At 55.7% G+C, this 22,209-nt stretch overlaps 1 protein-coding gene across 2 annotated transcripts in view; it reads left to right on the top strand.

Moving 5' to 3' along the window:
* The window catches only part of FBN3 (fibrillin 3), a 59,928-nt gene that overhangs the window by 30,845 nt on the left and 6,874 nt on the right, over positions 1-22,209 (top strand). For both annotated transcript variants that reach the window (XM_086699236.1, XM_086699237.1), the window contains exons 39-59: positions 4,251-4,376; positions 4,787-4,936; positions 7,360-7,431; positions 10,015-10,140; positions 10,416-10,541; positions 10,919-11,044; positions 11,438-11,554; positions 12,886-13,014; positions 13,987-14,106; positions 14,862-14,987; positions 15,814-15,966; positions 16,106-16,171; positions 16,374-16,499; positions 16,737-16,856; positions 16,976-17,098; positions 18,451-18,585; positions 18,731-18,856; positions 19,384-19,590; positions 20,405-20,530; positions 21,107-21,229; positions 21,385-21,501. In XM_086699236.1, the coding sequence (XP_086555362.1) occupies positions 4,251-4,376; positions 4,787-4,936; positions 7,360-7,431; positions 10,015-10,140; positions 10,416-10,541; positions 10,919-11,044; positions 11,438-11,554; positions 12,886-13,014; positions 13,987-14,106; positions 14,862-14,987; positions 15,814-15,966; positions 16,106-16,171; positions 16,374-16,499; positions 16,737-16,856; positions 16,976-17,098; positions 18,451-18,585; positions 18,731-18,856; positions 19,384-19,590; positions 20,405-20,530; positions 21,107-21,229; positions 21,385-21,501 (2,640 nt within the window). The remainder of the gene's footprint in view (positions 1-4,250; positions 4,377-4,786; positions 4,937-7,359; positions 7,432-10,014; positions 10,141-10,415; positions 10,542-10,918; positions 11,045-11,437; positions 11,555-12,885; positions 13,015-13,986; positions 14,107-14,861; positions 14,988-15,813; positions 15,967-16,105; positions 16,172-16,373; positions 16,500-16,736; positions 16,857-16,975; positions 17,099-18,450; positions 18,586-18,730; positions 18,857-19,383; positions 19,591-20,404; positions 20,531-21,106; positions 21,230-21,384; positions 21,502-22,209) is intronic.

Genomic DNA, 22,209 nt, shown 5'->3' with positions numbered 1-22,209 from the left:
CCATCCACCTATCCATCCATCCATCCATCCACCATCCACCTATCCATCCATCCATCCATCCACCCACCAATTCATTCTTTATTTTCCTTTTAACTATATTAATTGAACACCTATATGTAGCCAGACATTAATACCAACACACAAGGACCAATACCAACACACAAGGATAGAATACGTATCTTTTCCCTCAGAGCAGTGCTGTTTAGAAATTCTAAGAAATAAGGAAGGAAGGAAGAGGTCTAAGATCAAAACACCAACCTCCATTGTACGTGGAAGTGGAAGCTGTCACAGCAGAATCAGAACCTAAATACTTGAAGAATGTTTTATTCCTTTCTGCCTCCCCGTCTCTCGGGACATCAAGGAAGAAAGAGAAAGGTCCGATCAACAAATAAAAGTCACAGGGCAGGGAGCCTTTAACCAGATCACTGACCTTGGATGTGCAGCCTTGCCGGGCTAGAGGTGCACTTGAGGGCTGCAGTTCTGTGCGGTAGCATAGAATCCTATTCTCCAAAAGGGCCCACACTTGGCTTAATGCTTTGCGGTCGCCACCTTGAAACTCTTCGTGGGTCTTGAACAAGGAAGCCCCAGTGTTCATTTTCCACTGGGCAAATTCTGTAGCTGGTCCTTGTCAGATAGTTTGTCTCACACCCAGAATCGCTGGGCTGCATGGTGATTCTGTTGACTACTCTGTTGTGTTTGAGGAACTGCCCAACGGTTTTCTGCAGCAGCTACAGCTTTTTACATTCTCACCAGCAATGTACAAGGGCCCCGGTTTCTCCACATCCTCACCAACACTGGTATTTTCCATTGCTCAAAGTTACACCGTCTAGTGGGTGCAAAGTGGCATCTCATTGTGGTTTGGATTTGCATTTTTCCCTGATGACTGATGACTAAGGAGCATCTCTCCACGTGCTTACTGGTCATTTGTATGTCTTTGGAGTAGTGTCTGTTCAGGTCTTTTGCCCATTTTTAAACGGGGGTTGTCTTTTTGTTGTTGAGCTGTGAGAGCTCTTTCTGTATTCTGGATATAAGACCCGTATCAGATACATAGTTTGCAAATAGCTTCTCCCATTTTGTAGTTTCTTTTTGCTTTCTTGATGGTGTCCTTCGATGCACACCAGGCTTTAATTCCGATGAAGCCAAATTTATCTTTTTTTTTTTTCCTTCTGCAGCTGTGTTTTGGTGTCCTCTAAGAATCCATTGCCAAATACAAGGTCATTAAAATTTACCCCTATGTCTTTTTTGTTTGTTTATTTTTGAGGGAGAGACAGAGTGCGAGTAAGGAAGGGACAGAGAGAAAGGGAGACACAGAATCGTGAAGCAGGCTCCAGGCTCTGAGCTGTCAGCACAGAGCCTGACGCGGGGCTCGAACTCATGAACTGCAATATCATGACCTGAGCCGAAGTCAGACGCTCAACTGACTGAGCCACCCAGGCGCCCCGACCCCTATGTCTTTTTTCTGAGAGTTTTATCATTTTGGCTCTTATATATTAGGTTTTCCACTTATTTTGAGTTATTTTTTTGCCTGTGGTGTCAGAGAGAGGTCTGACTTCATTCTCTTGCCTGTGGAGATCCAGTTGTCCCTGCACCACTCGTTGAAGACACCCTTTTTTCCCCATTGAGTGGTCTTGGCTCCCGTGTCAAAAGTCACGTGACACATAGTTTCCTTCTGGACTCTCCGTTCTATTCTGTTGATGTATATGTCTATCTTTCGCCCGTACCACACTGTCCTGATGACTGGAGCACTGTAAGTTTCAAAATTGGGAAGTGTGAGTCCTCTGACTTTGTTTTTCTTTTTCCAAGATGGTTTTGGCTGGGGGGGGGGGTCCTATGTAATTGCATGTGCATTTAAGACTAACTTTTCCATTTCTGCAAAAATGAAGGCATTGGGGTTTTGATGGGGATTGCATGGCAATTCTAAATTGCCGTGGGGAGTATTGCTGTGTTAACAGTATTAAATCTTCTGATCCATGTACACAGGAGGTCTTTCCGTTTCTCTCAGTCTTCTTTAGTTTTTTTTCCGTGATGTTTTGTAATTTTCAGTGTTCAACTCTTGTGTCTCTTTGGTTAAATTTATTCCTAAGCATTGCATTTTTTGGACGCTGTCAGAAGCAGAATTTTTATTTATTTATTTATTTATATTTTATTTTATTTTTTAAAAGCTTTTTTTAATGTTTATTTACTTTTTAATTTTTTTAATCTTTATTTATTTTTGAGAGAGAGAGAGAGTGCGAGCAGGGTAGGGGGAGACACAGAATCCAAAGCAGGCTCCAGGCTCTGAGCTGTCAGCACAGAGCCCGACGCGGGACTCAAACCCATGAAACGCCAGTTCATGACCTGAGCCAAAGTCGGACGCTTAATCAACTGAGCCATCCAGGCACCCCGAATATTTATTTTTCAGACAGAGAGACAGAGTGCGAGCAGGGAAGAGGCAAAGAGAGAGGGAGACACAGAATCGGAAGCAGGCTCCAGGCTCTAGGCTCTGAGCTATCAGCACAGAAGCTGATAAGGGGCTTGAACTCGTGAACTGCGAGATCATGACCTGAACTGAAGTCGGATGCTTAATTGACTAAGCCACCCAGGCAACCCCCCCCCCACCAAATTTTGTTTAATGTTTGTTTTTGAGAGAGAGAGAGCATGAGCAGGAGAGAGGGAGACACAGAACTCAAAGTAGGCTCCAGGCTCCACGCTGTCAGCACAGAGCCCAATGAAGGGCTTGAACCCACAAACTGTGAGATTATGACATGAGCCAAAGTCAGATGCTCAACCAACTGAGCCACCCAGGTGCCCCAATATTTATTTATTTTTGAGAGAGAGATAGAGCGTGAGCAGGGGAGGGGCAGAGAGAGAGGGAGACACAGAATCTGAAGCAGGCTCCAGGCTCTGAGCTTCAGTACAGAGCCTGATGCAGGGCTTGAACCCACAAACCATGAGATCACGACCTGAGTCAAAGTTGGACCCTTAACTGACTGAGCCACGCAGGTGCCCCATTAAGACTTTATTCTTAAGTGGGGCACTTGGGTGGTCAATTGAGTCTCCAACTTTGGCCTGGGCCATGATCTCACCTTCTGCGGGTTTGAGCCGCACATCGGACCCACTGCTCTCAGGCAGAGCCCACTTCTGATCCTCTGTCCCCCTCTCACTGTGCTTCCCCCACCGGTGCTCTCTCTCTCTCTCTCAAAATGAAGTAAAACTTCTACTCATTTTAAAAAAATGATTTTATTTTTAAGTAATCTCTACACCCAACATGGGGTTGAACTCACAACCCTGAGATCAAGAATCGCACGCTCCACAGATTGAGCCTGCCCGGCGCCCCTTTGTTCTGTAGATTTTTTAGGATAGCTTACATATCAGATTCCATGGTTGTTGTAAGTTTTTGACTGGATTCCAGACTCCTGCAAAAGTCGATTTTGTCAGTTTTCGCCAGCTTGATAGTTTTGTGCAGGAGTAGAGGCTGATGTCCCATACTCTGCCATTTTTGGTGGTAATGCTAATATTCCACTGTCTGTTTTTATATAGCTCACTAGCTGAGAATGCTTGTTACACTTAAAAAAAAATTCTTAATGTTTATTCATTTTTGAGAGACAGAGCATGAGCAGGGGAGGGGCAGAGAGAGAAGGAGACACAGAGTCTGAAGCAGGCTCCAGGCTCTGAGCTCTCAGCACAGAACCTGATGCGGGGCCAGAACTCATGAACCCCGAGATCATGACCTGAGCTGAAGTCGGACGCTTAACCGACTGAGCCACCCAGGCACCCCAGGTCATATTTTTTTCTTAATAGAAGTGAGGTCAGGAGCGCCTGGGGTGGCTCAGTCGCTTGAGCATCTGACTGTTGATTTTGGCTCGGGTCATAATCCCAGGGTCATGGGATCAAGCCCCACACTGGGTTCCATGGTCAATGTGGAACCTGCTTAAGATTCTCTCTCTCTCTCTCTCTCTCTCCCTCCCTCCCTCCCTCCCTCCCTCTCTCCCTCTCTCCCTCTGGCTCTCTTCCATGCTCACACACATGCTCTCTCTCTCTCTCTCTCTCTCTCTCTCTCTCTCTCTGAAAACAAAAAAAGTGAGGTCATAGTAAGCTTTTTCTTTTTTTTCATTTAACATCATGTCGGATCTTTCCCTGTCACTGAAATGCCTGTGCATTTTAAGCTAATCTTGACACTGAGCTCAAGCCCATAATGAAGTGACTCTACCAGGTCTGGGGTTGGGAGTTACCCAGACAACTGCTAGATGCTGTCCCTCCCTCCCCTGCAGACGTCGACGAATGCTATGCACACCCGGGCATCTGTGGCCCCGGTACCTGCTACAACACCCTGGGGAACTACACTTGTGTCTGTCCTGCGGAGTACCTGCAAGTCAACGGTGGCAACAACTGCATGGGTACAAAGTGTGATGACTGGGGAGATAGGCAGTTGTGGGAAAAGCACTTGGGTGTGGGAAGGACTCCTAGGAGTCTCCAAGCCTTGGAAGAGTGTGGAGAGCTGTGTGTAGGGGAGTAGAGAGCAGGAGGGTGAGTGTATTTTTGAGTTGCTGGTCAGTAGCAGAGAACAAGATGCAGAATTTGGGGGCCCAGGGCTGTCATGAATGGTTGTCCAGGTTGTGCACTGCCCAACAAAATCTAAAATGTAAAAGGCACCCCATGTGTGTTGGGGGAGAGGCATCAAGCCAGTATTTTTCAGCTGGACCCGTGAATGAGTTCCCAGCCGTCTGATGGCTCTCTCTTCCTCTCTTCTTTCTTCTCCTCTCTTGGCTATCTTTTACCCACACTCCTCTTCCTAACGGAACTGCAGACATGAGGAAGAGCATTTGCTTCCGGCACCATAACGGCACGTGTCAGAATGAACTGGCCTTTAACATGACCCGGAAGATATGCTGCTGCTCATACAACATTGGCCAGGCCTGGAACAGACCCTGCGAGGCCTGCCCCACCCCTGCCAGCCGTGAGTGCTCTCCACACCCCCGCCCCTGCCCCCTTCTTTCCAGCTTCCTCCTTTTTAGTGCAGTATTTAAGGAGGCGCACCTTAATTGGGGCGCCCAGATTAGCTCTCATCCTACATTGTTCTGATGAGGGCTAAGGAGTTGAAAATACATCCTAGGTGGCGTATGGAAAGCATCCGCCTTGGGGTGGGCGAGGCATCCTTCCTTGTATGTTGCAGATTTGGGGATTCAAAATGGATCAGTGAAGTTTACGTTTGTGGTAAAGGTCCTCGGAGACTCACAGACTATTTTGGGGGGAGGGTCAGTGAGTACCTGGGGCCAGGGAGGAAAGCAAAACTGGCCGGAGGCACCAGGGGCCCCATGAGCAGCGGAAGGTGCAACCCCGGGGAAGCTCTGGGAAAAGCGGCTGAAACACTGTTTGGGATGAAGAAGGGTATTGCGGGCAGGGAACAGCACGAGCAAAGGGCTGGAGGCAGAACTGAGCAGCAGACCATGCTGGCAGCTGGAAAGAGAGCTGGTAGAATGATCTAGCGGCCAGCCCAGGAATCAGAAAGAGCCGCAGGAGTGGGGCAGTGATTGAAAGTGGACAACAAGGACGTTCCCACATGCTATGGGCTGAATGTGTCCCCTGCTAAACTCACGCGTTGGAGCCGCGGTCCTCAGGGCGGTGGTGTTAGGAGGAGGGGCCCTGGGGAGGGGATTAGGAGGCCCCCTGAATGGGATGGGGGCCGTTCCGAGAAGACGTGTGTGGGAGGCGATCTCCACCATGTGAGGACATAGCAGGAAAACAGCCACCTCTGAACCGGGAGGCGGCTCTCACCAGACCCCGAGTCTGCCGGCACCTTGGTCTTGGACTCCCAGCCTCCAGAACCGTGAGAAATACGCATCTGCTGTTTAAGCCACCCAGTGTGTGGTATTCTGTCATGGCAGCCCCGGCTGACGGAGACCAATAGTTTCCTCGGGCCGTGGCAACAAATTGCCACAAATTTGGTGGCTTAAAAACCCCAGAAATTAATTTTCTCCCAGTTCTGAAGGCTAGAAGCCCGAAGCCAAGGTGGCAGCGAGGCCGTGCCCCCTCCAGAGGCTCCAGGTTAGAGTGCTTCTTTGCTTCCTCCAGCTTCCGGTGGCTCTGGGCGTCCTGTGTTCCCAGCTTGGAGCTCTGTCCCCCATCTCTGCTTTCGTCTTCCTGTGGCTTCTTCTCTCCAAGTGTCTGCGTGTCTCTCCTTTTCTTATAAGGACACCGGTCATTGCATTCAGGGCCCACCCTAAGCCAGGGTGTCCGCATCTTTTCTGGATTGCATCTACAAAGACCCCGTTTCCCCAGATGGTCACACTCAGAGGTTCTGGGTGGACATGAACTTGGGGGGCAGTGGGTGTCCATCCCGTGCGGGGCAATGGAGAGGGGATCGTTACTGGGCATTTCTGGGTGGTGGGCCTGGTCTGCGTTCTAGGTAGCAAGAACAGGGCAGACCTGAGCTGTGCAGGCTGGGAGGGAGCTGCAAACAGCCAGCTCTGGTCAAGAGACTGTCAGGACAGATCGCATGTCACCCTTGGTTTGGGTGCTGGGACTTAGGTACCTGCTCGGATCTCGTGCACCTGAGTCTGAGGTGCAGGTGGCTTAAGACGAGGCAGAGGTCCATACTAGCCGATGACGCGGGTAGAAGGCCGAGTGACGGCCAGGGCGGGGACCTGGGGAAAGGTGGCAAGATGCCGCTGCCTAAATACCTGCCCGTGTCCACCTGGCGGGCCCAGAGACACCTGCCCCACCTGGGGATCGCGGTCTGGTAGGCGGCATCTCGGCATTGCCAACAGGATGCAACTAGGCAGGGTGGGCTGCCCCGGGGAAGCCCAAGGGTGGCTCCATCAGCGGCTGGTGCCAGTGTGGCGGGTCGGAGGGAGCCCATGGGAGCCTTCCCTGTGGCCGCCCTGAGTCCTCGAGGCTGGAGTGGGCTCTGCTAGGGAACAGCAGAAGGAACAGCATGTGCAAAGTTCCCATGTGGGATGGATGGACGGTGGAGAGCAGAGCCCCTCCAGACGTGTAATGAAATCAGTGCAACGGGAGGGCAGGAGTCGCTGCTGGAAAGGCGGGGCTGGGGGGTGAAGGTCTTGAAATTCAAACTGAAGAGTCTGCCTGTTCCGGAGAGGGCAGTGGGGTGTGGCCACCGGCACTCACGCGTAGATGAGAGAGGTCGCGTCTCTGCGTCTCTGTGTTGGAAGGTCACGCCGCGCGGGTGGGTGGCTGCCTGTAGTTCTTCCAGTGCTGGTGAAAGCGGGTGGGAGGCAGAGAGACTAGTTGTCAGAGGCCGGGTGAGGGCTGGGCTACAAGGGTTGGAGGAGGCCATGGGCGGGGATCAGGAAGAGGAGGGGGTGTCCTTCCTGGGAGCCTGCAGCCCCAGCACCCTCTGCCCTGTCCTCCTTTGCCCAGTGGACTACCAGGTCCTGTGCGGAAACCAGGCCCCCGGCTTCGTCATTGACATCCACACGGGGAAGCCCCTTGGTGAGTGACTGTGTCCCCCTGCCGACAGCCTCCAGGTCCCTCTGTCCCCAGGGCCCTGACCTCCCCCTTCCACCCACCCCCGCCCCATGCCCACACTTCTGCCTTCCCAGACCAGGCCAGGAGTTATGTCCCCAAATAGTTCCCTTTATTAAAAAAAAAAAAAGAGTATTTTTATTGTTATTAATCATTTTTTAAAATTCTGATAACCTACGTATAACATGAAATTTACCACCGTAACCGTTGTTAAATGTCCAGTTCAGCGGCATCAGGCGCACTCACACTCTCAGGCAACCATTCCTACCATCTGTCTCCAGAACTTTCCGTCGCCCCACACTGAGACTCTGTCCCATGAAACACGGACGCCCCTGCCCTCTGCCCCACCCCTCGCTCCCAGCATCTCCACTCTGTCTCTGCGGACGGGACTCCTCTAAAGACCTCCTGTGAGTGGGGTCACGCAGGACGTGTCCTTCTGTGACCGACTTCTGTCACTGCACGCGGTGTCCTTCAGTCCGTCCACATGGTGGCAAGTGTCAGAATGGCCTTCCTTTCTAAGCCAAACAAGGTTGTGTGCAGTTTAATCCCTGGAAGGCCACAGCTCAGCTGTGTGGTGTGGAACTGATGAACCCACTTCTGGCTGTTTTCATCCCAATAAGGATGTGTTCTCCTTATTTTAAACAACCGGGGCATGGCAGATAAGATCTTCTTCCCCTGCCGTTACCACATCAAACCTAATCTCCTTCACACTCCCAAGGTTCCCATGCTGTATGCCCCGAGGATTTCTAGTTCCTTCTTCGTGCATTTCAGTATTCATAGAGGTCCCCATTGAGAATGCACGGCATTGTTTTCTGGGGAGTTTGAAATTTTCTCATTCTATAATTCCCTGCATACTGGTTTGCGACTCACTTTTCTCTGGCCACCAACGAGCCGTGAAGACCCAGACAAGTGACTGACTGCAGTGCCCCCCTCTTGTCCTGCTTTGTAGTATTCCACGTGTGGACATGCCCCAGGTCCCCAGCCAGCCCCCCATGGATGGGCACTTAGTCTGCTTCTGGATTCCTTTTTTATACGGTTGGCCCTTGAACAGCACGAGGATTTGGGGCGCAGAACCCCATGCAGTTGAAAATCTGCATATAACTTTTGACTCCCCCCTCAAACTTAACTAGTAGTCTACTGATGACCAGAAGGCTTGCTGATGAGGTCAACAGTAGATTAACACGTTTGATATGTTACAGGTATTGTATACCGCATTCTTACAATAAAGTAAGCCACAGTCCATAAAATGTTACTAGGATACCTATAAGGAGGGGTGCCTGGGTGGCTCAGTCAGTTGAGCATCGGACTTTGGCTCAGGTCATGATTTCACAGTTCGTGAGTTCGAGCCCCGCATTGGGCTTGCTGCTATCAGCCCAGAGACTGCTTTGGATCCCCTGTCCCTGTCTCTTTGCCCCTCCCCAACCTGTACTCGCTAAAAATAAATAAACATTAAAAAAAAAAAAAAAAAAAGGAAAACACGTTTATAGCACTATACTATATTTATATAAAAAATACACACAGCTAAGTGGCCCTGTGCAGTTTGAACATGTGCTGTTGAACATGTGCTGTTTAAGCATCAACTGTATAGATAACAGCTTTTTTGGGGTATAACTCACATACCACACGCCTCGCCCATCTTAAGTACAATTCAGTGGTTTTCCGTGTCTTCACAGAGCTGTGCTGCCATCACCACTAAGTTAGAACATGTTATTTTTAAGTTTATCCATTTATTTTGAGGTTGGGGAGGGGAAGAGAGGGAGAGAGCAAATCCCAAGCAGGCTCTGCACTGTCAGCACAGAGCCCGACGCGGGGCTTGAACTCAACGAACCGTAAGATCACGACCTGAGCCCAAACCAAGACTGGGCACTTAACCGACTGAGCCACCCAGGCACCCCTACATTAGAACATTTTCATCACGCAAAAAGACACCCGGTCCCCGTGAGCAGACACCCCCCGTTCCCCCTCGGCCAGCCCCCGGCAACCCTGTTCTACTTTCTGTGCCTATGGATTTGCTCTTCCGGGCATTTTACATCAGTGATTGTACGATATCTGTTCCTGCATCTGGTTTCTCCCACTGAGCATCGTGCATTCAGGGCTCGCCTACGTCGTAGCATGTCAGTGTTTCACCCCTTTGTAAGGCTGGGTTACGTTCCATCATGCGGATGGACCATGGTTCGCTACCCATTCCTCTGCGGACGCTTCTGGTTTCTTGCTCAGCATTGTCCCAGGACCGCCCCCCCCCCCTCCCCCGTGTGGCTTCCTGATCTCGCAGGGGCTGTTGACCCCAGCAGACCCCTTGAGGCAGAGGCAGACTCACTGGGCTGCGGCGAACGTGTTTTCAGTTGAGAGACGCTCACCCCCCTCTGTTCTCTGTCTTTCGTCCCACATCCTGATCTCTTTCTGGTGTCAGAAAGACTTCAGCTGCCGCAGAATTTTTCCAGTGTGCTCGTTTGTGGCCACCCCTTCTCCCAGACTGCATGGCCCCCTGGCCCAGGGTCCCCAGGTGTTCCCTGGGGCTGGGCTGCCCCTGACGGCCGACGTCCTCCCCAGACATCGACGAGTGTGGGGAGATCCCCGCCATCTGTGCCAATGGCATCTGCATCAACCAGATCGGGAGCTTCCGCTGCGAGTGCCCCACGGGCTTCAGCTACAACGGCGTGCTGCTGGTCTGCGAAGGTGCCACCTGCCCGGCCTCCCCAGCCCTGGGTGGGAGGCTCGTCCCCCACCCCATGCCCTCTGGACAAGTCACTTAAGCTCCATAAGCCTCAGTTTCCCTTTCTGTACAGTGGGGCCGATGCCTTTCCAGGGGGCCTCCAACCCACATAACCAGCCTCCCTCTGGTTCCGGCCACTTCCGGAGGGATTCCCTGCTGCAAAGCCCGGGGCAGGGTTTGGGGTTGGGACCTGGCAAGGAAGCCTCCCGCACTCCTGCCTGTCGGTTGTATCCCGCAGACGTGAACGAGTGTGCCGGCGGGGAGAGCCCCTGCCAGCAGAATGCCGACTGCATCAATATCCCTGGCAGCTACCGCTGCAAGTGCGCCCGAGGGTACAAGCTGTCGCCGAGCGGGGCTTGCGTGGGTGAGCGGGGACCCCAGCACGCTGCAGGGCAGGGAGCCGAGGGGGTGGGCTGTGGGACCTGGCGGGCAGGGACAAGCTAGGCTCCGCCCCTGTGACTTGAGTGGGGCACGGCTCCATCCGGGTCTTTCTCCTCGGCTGTGCCATGGGGTGGTTGGGGATGCCGAGCACCTGTTAATAGGGGGCTTGGAAGAGGTGGGGGGGATGGGAGCATGGTGCTGGTCTGGCAGCAGCTTGAGCGGGGGCTTCCAGGCAGGTTCCGGCTTCCCCATCACCGCACGCAAGGGCTCGGCAAACGCCATGCGTGTGTGTGTGTGGGCGTGTGTGGGTGTGTGTGGAGGTGGGGTTCTGGGGACACCACACTGCCTGCCCTCCCCCAGGACGGAACGAGTGTCGGGAGATGCCAAACATCTGTAGCCATGGCGACTGCGTGGACACCGAGGGCAGCTACACTTGCCTCTGTCACCGTGGCTTCCGGGCCTCGGCGGACCAGACCCTGTGCACCGGTGAGCGTCCCTTCCTGTTCCCCCCCCCCCCCCCCCCCCCGGAGAGCCAGGCCGCCAAGCCAGAGGGACCTCAGGTGCACACGTCCCCTGTGAGGGCAGTGCTTTCATCCATCTGGTTCACAGACAGACCCAGGTTTGAGTCCTAGCACTTAAGACCTTGGATATATGACCTTTATTCACCTCCTTGTGCCTCGGTTTGCAAAACGGGAGTGATAAATCGTTTCAGGGGCTCTTTCCAGCCACCTCCCCCCCCCCCCCCCAGGGGTCACTGCTCATCCATCCGGACAGGGCTAGGTGCAGGAGAGGCGGGCTGGGTCCAGCCAGGCCCTCAGTCCCTGAGCTGCCTGATGCCCTGGGTGAGCCGGGCGGGGCTTGGGGGCTTTGCTCTGGCAGACGTCGATGAGTGTGACCGGCAGCCATGCGGCAATGGGACCTGCAAGAACATTGTTGGCTCCTACAACTGCCTCTGCTTCCCTGGCTTCGTGGCGACACACCATGGAGATTGCGTCGGTGAGCCCCTGGGCCGGTGGGCGGGCCTCATTGCCCCGCCCTGAAAAGTGGGTCCTCAGCTTGAGGGCGCCCCTCTGAAATAAAGGGTCTGGCCCCAGGTGGGCCAGTGGTCCGTGCTCCACCGGGGCAACCAGTGGCGTTGTGGTGCACCACTCCACAACCCCAGTGGTCGGTGCTCCCTCTAAAACTGAGTCAACCACAAAATTTCCCACCCCACCCCACAGTCAGGCGTCAGGGGGTCTCTCGCTAGAGCTTATGCTTAGGTTGACGGCAGCCGATGGACAGTATAGCGGACAGCACAGACCTGGGTGGTGTGATGCTGCCACCTGGGCACAGTGGTTAAAAGCATGAATTCCAAAGTCAGGCAACATGAATTCAAATCCCAGCTTTGCCACCTGCCAGCTGTGTGACCCCAGATGAGTCGTTTTACCTTTTACCTCTCTGGGCTTCAGTTTCCTCTTCTGCAAAACGAAGATTAATAGTAGTACCTACTTATGTTAATGTTAGACCAAACAGACAGTAATAACAAGAAATGTTAGCAGAGATGGAAAAAGATATCATATAAAGAGACCAATTCCTTGAGAAGACATAACAACCATAAATACATATGCATCTAACAACAGAGCTTCAAAACATACAAAGTAAAAAATGACAGAGCTGAAAAAAAAAAGATAAACCCACAGTTACGGTTGGAGACTTCAACACTTACCCTCAGTGGGAAAGGGGACAAATAGAAAATCAGTAAGGATAGGGAAGATCCGAACAACACTGTCAATCACCGAGACCTGGTCAGTATTTATAGAACATTCCAGAACACACATCCTTCTCAAGTGCACCTGGACATTTACCAGGAAAACCCATATTCTGGGCCATAAAACAAACCTTAGAAAATTAAAAAGACTTTTAGTCACACAAAGTAGGTCCTCAGAATGTAAGGGAAGTAAACTAGAAACCAGTCACAGAAAGACATCCCGAAATATCCCCAAATATTTGGAAATTAAACAGTATATTCCTAAAGAATCCAGAGATCAAAGAAGCAATCATAAGGGAAGTTAGAAAATATTTTTGACTTAAATGAAAATGAAAACACAACAAAATTTGTGGAGTTCAGCTAATGGAGTACCCAGAGGCAAATTCATAGCTTTAAGTGCTTGTACTAGAAAATACTGCTATCTGCCACATTGGATAGTTGGATATACAGAGCCTAGCACGTGAATACATGATAAATTGAAGTCCCTGCCATCAACTTAACTTCATTGTGGACAGAGTGCAAGGGAGGCTCAGAGCCCCAGGACTATGGGTGACCCCATCCGCCCATATCCCCTCTGCAGACATGGATGAATGCACCACCCTGGTGGGGCAGGTGTGCCGATTTGGCCAGTGCCTCAACACAGCTGGCTCCTTCCACTGCCTCTGCCAGGATGGCTTCGAGCTCACGGCCGACGGGAAGAACTGCATAGGTGAGTCTCGCCTTGGAGTGGGGAGTCATCTCCGCCAGCCCCTGCTCCAAGTTGACCTGCAGTTCATACTTCCAAGTGATGACGGTTCCATTTCATAATCATGCACTTATTTTAAGGTATAAAAGGAAATAACAACTAGCACGTCACATCCATGTTTTCACCGGATTTGTGGTTTAGGGTAAGGCTGTCTTAAAAACCTGAGTTTTCAGGGCACCTGTGTGGCTCAGTTGGTTAAGCGTCCAACTCTTGGTTTCGGCTCAGGTCACAATCTCGCAGTTCATGAGTTCGAGCCCCGTGTGGGGCTCCGCACTGAAAGCACGGAGCCTGCTTGGGATTCTTTCTGTCCCTCTCTGCTCCTCCCCTGGACACACTCTCTGTCTCTCTGTCAAAATAAATAAACTAAAAATGCTTTTAAAAAAACCCTAAGTTTATGGGGCGCCTGGGTGGCTCGGTCGGTTGAGCATCCAACTTCAGCTCAGGTCATGATCTCACAGCTCATGAGTTCAAGCCCCGTGTCCAGCTCTGTGCTGACAGCTCAGAGAGCCTGGAACCTGCTTCGGATTCTGTGTCTCCCTCTCTCTCTGACCCTCCCCTACTCACGCTTGGTCTCTCTCTCTCTCAAAAATAAATAAACTTAAAAAAAAATTAAAACCCTAAGTTTTCTGAAATAAAGAATAGTCAAGGTGCTACATGGATTACACAGAAATCATGAAGGGGGTCTGTAAGTGGCTTAAGATTAGGGGCCTTGCTCCTTCCCTTGGACACCACACAGCTTCACCTATAACCCCCACTTTAGGACCCAGAATATCCTTCCCAGACTCTTTTTTCCTGAGTCTCAACTCTTCCCCTGGACCCAGGAAGACTTGTTCTGGGGCCCTTGGTCATCATGCGGTGACTACAGGTGCTGGTCCCAGTCCCAGGTGAACCCCTGTCACAGGCTGGTGCTGGTACCCCTCGCCTTCCTCTCCCCAGACACCAATGAGTGTTTCAGCCTTGCGGGAACCTGCCTGCCAGGCACTTGCCAGAACCTCGAGGGCTCCTTCCGCTGCATCTGTCCCCCTGGCTTCCAGGTGCAGAATGACCGCTGTGTCGGTGAGTGTCTCTCTGGGCCTCTGTTTCCCCATCTGTGAAATGGGAATGCCAGCTGGGGTCTTGGTGAGGGTGGAGGCGTCCTTAGCACAGCACCCAACACAGCTGTGTACACAACTTCTGTTACGAGGATTATTTCGGATGCTCGGCTCAGGGTCTCTCTCTGGGGCCCAGAGGCTTCTTCTTCATGGATCCTACAAAATGGGCATGGGTGTGGGCTTGCAGGGCCCAGAGAACTCCTCACTCTTGGTGGGTGGTGGTCAGGGACCAGTCTGGCCCGAGTTCCCCCTGGTGTAAGTCCCTGTCTGGGTGACTTTGTACCGAGTCGGCTACTCTGGACACCAGTCTGGCCTAGGCAGGTGGGCTAACCTAGATCAGTCTGGACCCTCTCTTCTGATCTATTCTCTCTGGGCTCCCCTAAGTACAGTATGAGCTAACCTCATCCAGCATAAGCTAGGTTTATCCGATCCTGGTTAGCTTTGTACATGGTCAGTCTCTAAAGACGAAATTTTCCTGACCATGACCCCTGTCCCAGAGATACCTTCTAGGAAAGACTCCTCCCCCGCCCCCAACACAGCCCAGCTGGTGCTCTGGCTCACTGCATCCCGAGGGTCCTTGGCCCATGTCTGTCAGTTCTCGGACCCTCCCGGGCTGGGCTGCCACTCTGTCCGCCCCCTCCTCCCCCGACAGCTGAGGCTGTCCTACCCTGGCAGAGGTCCTGCCTGCACCCCACCTAGCTCGTGTCCCTGCCCCCCCAGACATCGACGAGTGCTTGGAAGGACCCAACCTCTGCCTCTTTGGCACCTGCACCAACAGCCCTGGGAGTTTCCAGTGCCTGTGCCCACCTGGCTTCGTCCTTTCTGACAACAGGCACCGTTGCTTTGGTGAGTCTGTGGTTCTCTCTTTGAGAAGAGGTGGAAGGTAGGGTGAGAAGAGTGGGGCCACCCCAAAAAGGGGGCTGCAGTTTCCTGCATGGATCTCCAGAAGCTCTGCCCAGGCAGAGGTGCTTCCCGGCATTGGTGGGGTTTTTCTAGTCCAAACAGCCTCTGCGCCAGACAAGTCACTTGCACGGAGGGCTATCCTGGTCCAGTCTGGGCTAATCTGGTCTCCTGGGCTTTGGTTGTCCTGTAGTGGCTGCGGTTGCCCTCCGTGGGCTGGCCTCACCTCAGTAGGCCAGCCTTGTCCAGTGTGTGGGCTAGCCTCAACCAATCCAAGCCAGCATCGTCTCTCCCCGGTTAGGGGCAGCAAAGCAGAGGGCAGGGCAACCCAATCAGTGTTTGTTGTTCAGACCCCAACCTGCCCTTGAGGACTTCTCAGGCTGATGGGAGTCCAGGGCTGATGAGGGGGGTCCACGATGATGATTGGGTCTCATGTCCCAGGTCCTCTGGCTCTCTGGAATCAGTTGCTTCGCCTCTCCAGGAAGGGGCTTTCTGAGCCACGAATAACTGGCTGAGTGTGCTCCCCTTGGCACAGCTGTGGATGTGGGGTGTCACTGGAAGGGATTCCCAGGGGTCCAGCAGAAGCCCCAGGGCTGGCCCTCATTGGCCCGGTGTAGGTCACATGTCCATCTCGGAGCCAATCACCACAATAGGGGGGGTTCTGATTGGCTACTTGGCAGGGTCTGGGCCCTCCATTCTCTGGGACCGGGGTGGTGATCAGGGCACTACTGATGACCTTTCTAATGTTTCCCTGTGGGGGGTCACCCCACAGACACGCGGCAGAGTTTCTGCTTCACTCACTTTGAGGCCGGGAAGTGCTCTGTGCCCAAAGCTTTCAACACCACCAAGGCCCGGTGCTGCTGCAGCCAGAAGCCTGGCGAGGGCTGGAACTACCCCTGTGAGCTGTGTCCTCAGGAGGGCAGCGGTGAGCTTCCTGCCCTGTCTGTCTCCCCTTAGATTCCGCCTGCCGGCCCACATCTGTTTGGTTTCCTACACACGCTCGGGGGGGCTCTAGGGGCCGCAGCAGCCCCTGACCCTCACCCCCTTCCCTTCTTGGTGTCCAGCTGCCTTTCAGGAGCTCTGCCCCTTCGGCCATGGGGCGGTCCCAGGCCCGGATGACTCTCGGGAAGGTGAGCCCCTCGCCCACGGGCCAAAGGCCCCTGGCAGCCGCCTAGCCCTGTCTGGGCTCTGTCTGTCCCCCGTTCCCAAGTCTCAGGCTCCCTTCTTGCCCAGTGGGTGGCCCGGACCGCACCGGCCTGGAGGGGAGGAAGAGACCCCCGAGTGTGGCCGGGGCGTGACCGATGCCGTGTCTGGCACCCCCGCCTCCCGCAGACGTGAATGAGTGCGTGGAGAACCCCGGCGTCTGCACTAACGGCCTCTGCGTCAATACCGATGGGTCCTTCCGCTGCGAGTGTCCCTTTGGCTACAGCCTGGACTTCACAGGCATCCGCTGTGTGGGTGAGTGACCAGCCCGCCCACACGCCCGGAAGGAGGGAGCGGAGCAGACAGGGCAGAGGTCAGTTGCCCACTCAGGCCAAGCCACTGAGCACGCGCATCCTGCGTGCAGCCCGGAGTTGCGCCAGATCAGGCCCGTGTGGTCGGTGGCACTCAGGGGGTGCGGACAGGATAATGTGGAGATAGCGAGGGCGGGAGGCTCTCTGCGGGTCCTGACGGCTCCCTTCCCCCCTACGCCAGACGTAGATGAGTGCGCTGTCGGGCACCCCTGTGGCAAAGGCACCTGCACTAATGTCATCGGAGGCTTCGAATGTGCCTGCGCCGACGGCTTTGAGCCCGGCCCCATGGTGACCTGCGAGGGTACGACCCTGCCTGCCTCTGGGCCGTGTGATGGGGGGCGTTGGTGGCTGGCCTGAGGGCGGGGGTGTGGATCCCACAGGCAGACCCTGCCCAGCCCGCCCCTCCCCTGGCCTCCCCAGACATCGACGAGTGCTCCCTGAACCCTCTGCTCTGTGCCTTCCGCTGCCGCAACACTGAGGGCTCCTACGTGTGCACCTGCCCGGCCGGCTACGCCCTGAGGGAGGACGGGGCCATGTGCAGAGGTAGGATGTGCAGGAGAGGCAGGTGGGGCCCCGGGCTCCCCATACCTCGATCCTGGAGAAGATAGGGAAATGCGAGCCTGTGCCCAAGGGGGAGCACCAAGAAATGGAGTGAGGGCAGCACTGAGGCAGTGAGGTGCGGTGGGTGCTCTTCTGTGAGTGGTGCTTCTGTCGTCATGAAAATGGGGTCTCCAGTCTTAGCAGGCCAGTGGTTCCGGTGGCCTCTGCAGTGGCTGCTGGGCTCGCCCTGAGCTGAGTAGGACCGTGAGGGCTCTTACTGTGTCTCCCAGGGGACGTGTGGTGGTGATGCCTGAAGACCTTTATTTTTCATGTTTTTATTTATTTTTAAGAGAACATGAGCAGGGGAGGGACAGAGAGAGGGGGATAGAGGATCTGAAGCTGGCTCTGTGCTGTCAGCAGTGAGCCCGACGCAGGGCTCGGATTCACCGACTGTGAGCTCATGACTTGAGACAAAGTCAGACACTTAGCCGACTGAGCCACCCAGGCTCCCCAACAGTTTTGTGGTTTTTTTAATGTTTTATTTATCTTTGAGAGAGAGAGAGAGAGAGAGACAGAGCATGAGCAGGAGAGGGGCAGAGAGAGAGAGAGAAGGAGAGACAGAATCTGAAGCAGGCTCCGGGCTCTGAGCTGTCAGCACAGAGCACAAGGCGGGGCTCAAACTCACAGAGATCATGACTTGAACCAAAGTTGGATGCTCAACCGACTGAGCCGCGAGGCGCTCCCTGACAGGTTTTTAAAAAACGTTTATTTATTAATTTTGAGAGAGAGAGCAGGGGCGGGGCAGAGAGAGAGGGAGAGAGAGAATCCCAAACAGGGTCAGTGCCATCAGCTTGGAGCCCAAGGAGGGGCTCGAACCCGCGAACCATGAGATTAGGACCTAAGCCGAAATCAAGAGTCAGATGCTGAACCAGCTGAGCCCCCCGGGCACCCCTGGAGACAGTTTCCATTGTGACAGCTGGGTGTGGGGGCTGCTGCAGACATCGAGTAGCCAAGGATACTGCTGAATATGCTACAGCACACAGAAAGACCTTCCACCACGAGGAAGTCTCTGGTCCCAAATGTCCTTAGTGTCAAAGCTGAGAAACTCTGGGCTGGGACTTGGTCCCTCCAGGGCTGTCTCAGGGTTAACATTCCAGGGACCATGTTTAAGGCCGGACGGATTCACTGACCCTGACGTGGGCAGGGGGACACGGGTGTTGGGACAGTCCCGACCCCTCAGCTTCGTACTTTCGGTACCCAAGGGCACAGAGGGAAATGGGACCTGGGCCCCCATGGCCTGCGGCCAGGCCACGGGGCGCCTGACCTTGGCCCCCTCTCTCCCTGGTCATCCGCAGATGTGGACGAGTGTGCGGACGGTCAGCAGGACTGTCACGAGCGGGGCATGCTGTGCAAGAACCTCATCGGCACCTTCGCCTGCGTCTGCCCCCCAGGCCTGCGGCCTCAGCCTGGCTCCGGGGAGGGCTGCACAGGTATGGGTGTGCTTGGGGGTGCAGGGCCCCCCCAGGGGAGACGAGTCAAAGCAGGAGAATGTGGTGGGAAGGGAGCGTGCAGGGTGAGGGGAGGCTGGCTTGCGGGGCTCCGGCCTCCCCACCGGCCTCATCCCTCCCGCCCCAGATGAGGACGAATGCCACGCGCAGCCCCGCCTGTGTGCCAACGGCCGCTGCGTCAACACCGCGGGCAGCTTCCAGTGTGACTGCGACAAGGGCTTCCAGCCCAGCCCCGCTGGCACTGAGTGCCACGGTGAGTGTGGCCACGCACGACGGTTACAGCTCTCCCAGGCCAACCCCCGCCCCCGCCCCATCTCAGCTATGCCCCTGCCTCGGCCTGGAGCCGCAGGCCAGCCCCCTTGAGTCCCCACCAGCCTCCTCTTCCTCACCCAGTCCAGGCTCCAGCCTGTCCTGTCCACTTCCCTGGATGTCCTCCATCTGCTCTGTGCCCGCTGTCTGTCTGTCCGGCCCACTGCCACTCACACCTCCTCCCTAGTGTTCCCTGGCCCCCGTGCTGCCCTTGACCGTCCATGCTGTCTGCGGCCACAGGCGTCTCTTGACCCTACGGGTCTGCAGCTTCTGCCTCGGCCTCGGCCCCCGGAGGGCATCTGACAGTGCTAGGTGACAGCGGTCTGGAAGATTGCGCCCTGCGCCCACGCACAGCTGTGTCGGAGGCACCTGGGAGCCCTTGCTAGACTCTCGGTGCCGCCGGACCCCGGGGGGAAGGGGGCCCTGGACGGCAGGTGCCTGCCACCCACCCGCCTGCCCCGTTCTCTGCAGACGTCCGGCGGGGGCCCTGCTTCTCCGAGGTGCTGCAGGCCACGTGCCAGGCTCGCTCGAGCAGCGGTGAGGCCGTCACTAGGGCCCAGTGCTGCTGTGGGGGCGGCCGGGGCTGGGGACCCCGCTGTGAGCTCTGTCCCTTGCCTGGCACCTCTGCCCACGGGACCCTGTGCCCCCACGGCTCAGGCTACACCGCCGAAGGCCAAGGTGGGTGGGGCATTTGTTCTCGGTCGTGTCTGTGTCCCAGAGGGGGCTGGGGTGTGCGAGCCAGTGCGAACCGGACCCCGTTCGTTGCTGTGCGCGTGCATGAACTCGGGCAAGCGGGTGAACAGGTGTGTGAGCCGATGTGTGTGTGTTCTTTGTTCTCTGCGGGCTCATCGGGGAGTGTGTGAAAAAGGGTGCAGACCGGTGTGCATTCACTGGTGTGTGTGTTGTGCGTGCCGGCCGCATGAGGAGCACGTGCCAGAAGGTGGGTCCGTGTGCTTTGGATTCCAGCGAGTTCCACGAGGGCGGGTAGGTGTGCGAGCGAGTGTGAGTGACTGCGTGCGCGAGTGTGTCTCATCCAGCGTGTCAGCGAGGGTGGGACAGGTCACCCCAAGCGAGCAGCGGTGACCCCCAGGTCTGACGAGGGTGTGTCTGGGGGGGGCGGGGGAGACAGAGGAGCCGCGGAACGTGTGTCCCTGTGATTCTGCAGGAGTGTCGGCCTGTGACTGGCGTGCAGTGTGTGTGTACCTCTGCCTGTGCTTCCGCATTTGTGTGCGTGTGCCCTGAGGCGTTGCAGTGAGGCTGCGGGAGGGCGTGTTCCCCCTGCCAGGTGCTCTCGGGGTGTAGTGAAAGGAGCTGCATTAGTGAGTCCGGGGCGGGACTCACAGCCTCGGGGAGGGGTCCCTGGGGTCAGGCGGGGCAAGTAGAGGCTGGCCTCGCCCGGGGGAGAAGGCTGCCGGCCAGAAGGGCCAGAAGGGTGGAGGTGTGCCCCAGGGACCCGAGGCAGCCAGCGCAGCTGAGCCCTGCTTGTCCCCAGATGTGGACGAGTGCCGCATGCTCGCTGACCTCTGCCCTCATGGCGAGTGCATCAACAGCCTCGGCTCCTTCCGCTGTCGCTGCCAGGCTGGGTACGCGCCGGATGCTGCTGCCACAGCCTGCCTGGGTGAGCCTCCCGCCCCCATCCCCTGGCCTGGCCCGGCCCCGCTCCCTCTGCACAGCACCTGGCCTGCGCTTCCGGCCGAACCCGGGAAGCAGAGCATCCCCAGTCCCGCCCCCAGCCCCGACCTCATTTGGGCAACCTTCCTCCTGTTACTTTGTGCATCCTAAGATTTTCAGTTTCGTCGTGTAGCAGGTGTTCATTGAAGTCAGGGGTCAGCAAACTCCCTCCAGCTCAAGGGCCTAGTCCGGCCCTCTGCTTGTTTTTGTTAATAAAGTTTTATTGGCAGCCATAGCTATTTGGTTTCCTCTCCCTCTGTGGCTGCTTTCCTGCCACAGAGGCAGAGCTGAGTAGTTGGAACCGGAACCATGTGGCCTGCAAGGGCAAACATGTTTAGTCTCTGGCTTTTTACAGAAAAAGCGTCCATTCCTTGTATAAGCCCATAGATTCTGATTGGTTCGGGCCTGGGAAGGAGGCCTCAGCAGGACCTGAGTGGAGACCCCAGCCCCTGACCCCCCGGAGGGGACATCTGTCTGACACCAACCCCCCCCCCCCCCCCGCCACACGCTGCCAACCCTCTAGATGTAGACGAGTGTGGCCAGGCGCCCACGCCGTGTACCTTCCTCTGCAAAAACACCGAGGGCAGCTTCCTGTGCACCTGCCCCCGAGGCTACCTGCTGGAGAAGGACGGCAGGACCTGCAGAGGTGATGTCCCCCCCCAGGCCCTGTGGGGCTTCGTCCCCGACCCCCCGGGAATGCCCCAGGCACATCCCCGGCCGCTCACCCCCGGGTCTTTCCCCTGGGAAGCCCCCGGCCCCGGGGGGCCCTGCCCTGAGCCAACGGGGACATCTGTGCTGCAGACCTGGACGAGTGCTCCTCCAGGAACCACAACTGCCAGTTCTTCTGTATCAACACCGTCGGCTCCTTCACCTGCCACTGTCCCCCCGGCTTCACCCAGCACCACCAGGCCTGCCTCGGTGAGTCCTCTCACCCCTCCCAGCCCCTGGCACGTGACGCTGGCCTTCGCTCACTTGTTCTCCAAATAAGCGGCAAGCCCCCCGTGTGTGCCAGACGGCGGGGACACAGAGGGGGTCAGAAGAAAGCCCCTGCTCTGTTGGTGCCCACATCCTGCCAATGCCTAGGACTTCGGTCTCCTTCCTTGCCCTAGGGACCTGGGAGGAGGAGTCCCTCTGACCTCAGCCCAGGACGCTCACCTTTGCCCCTGACCGGTCCCTGATGGGTCTCTCTCCTACGGTCTCGCGGGGTCCAGAGCGGAAGTTGGTTCCGAAGCCAGAGTTGCAGGGGCAACTGTCACTCCCATCGCTTTTTAGTGTCTCGTGGCCTGGGAGAACCAGACCTCCCCTGGGGGCCAAGCCCAGCCATGGGTGGCCCCATTCAGGCTCCCACTAGTCCACTCAGCCCACACCTACTGAGACCTGCGGTGGACCAGGCTGTGCTCTGGCCCGGAGGTCTTTGGACTCCAACCCTCAGGTCAGGCCTGCCCAGCCCCCGACTTGCTTCTGTTGACAAAGTTTGGTTGGCACACAGCCACGCCCATTCATTTGCATAGGGTCTGTAGTCGCTGTTGCGCTAAAATAACAGAGTCAGAGCCAAGTCGTTGCCACAAAGTCACACATACCTCCTAGCTGTCCCTCTACAGGAGCCGTTTGCCTCGCCCTGTTCTA

The sequence above is a fragment of the Puma concolor genome, chromosome A2 (assembly GCF_028749965.1).
Source record: "Puma concolor isolate L17-30 chromosome A2, mPumCon1.1.hap2, whole genome shotgun sequence".
In the NCBI taxonomy this organism is placed as follows: Eukaryota; Metazoa; Chordata; class Mammalia; order Carnivora; family Felidae; genus Puma; species Puma concolor.
This window is presented reverse-complemented; position numbering and strand designations above follow the sequence as displayed.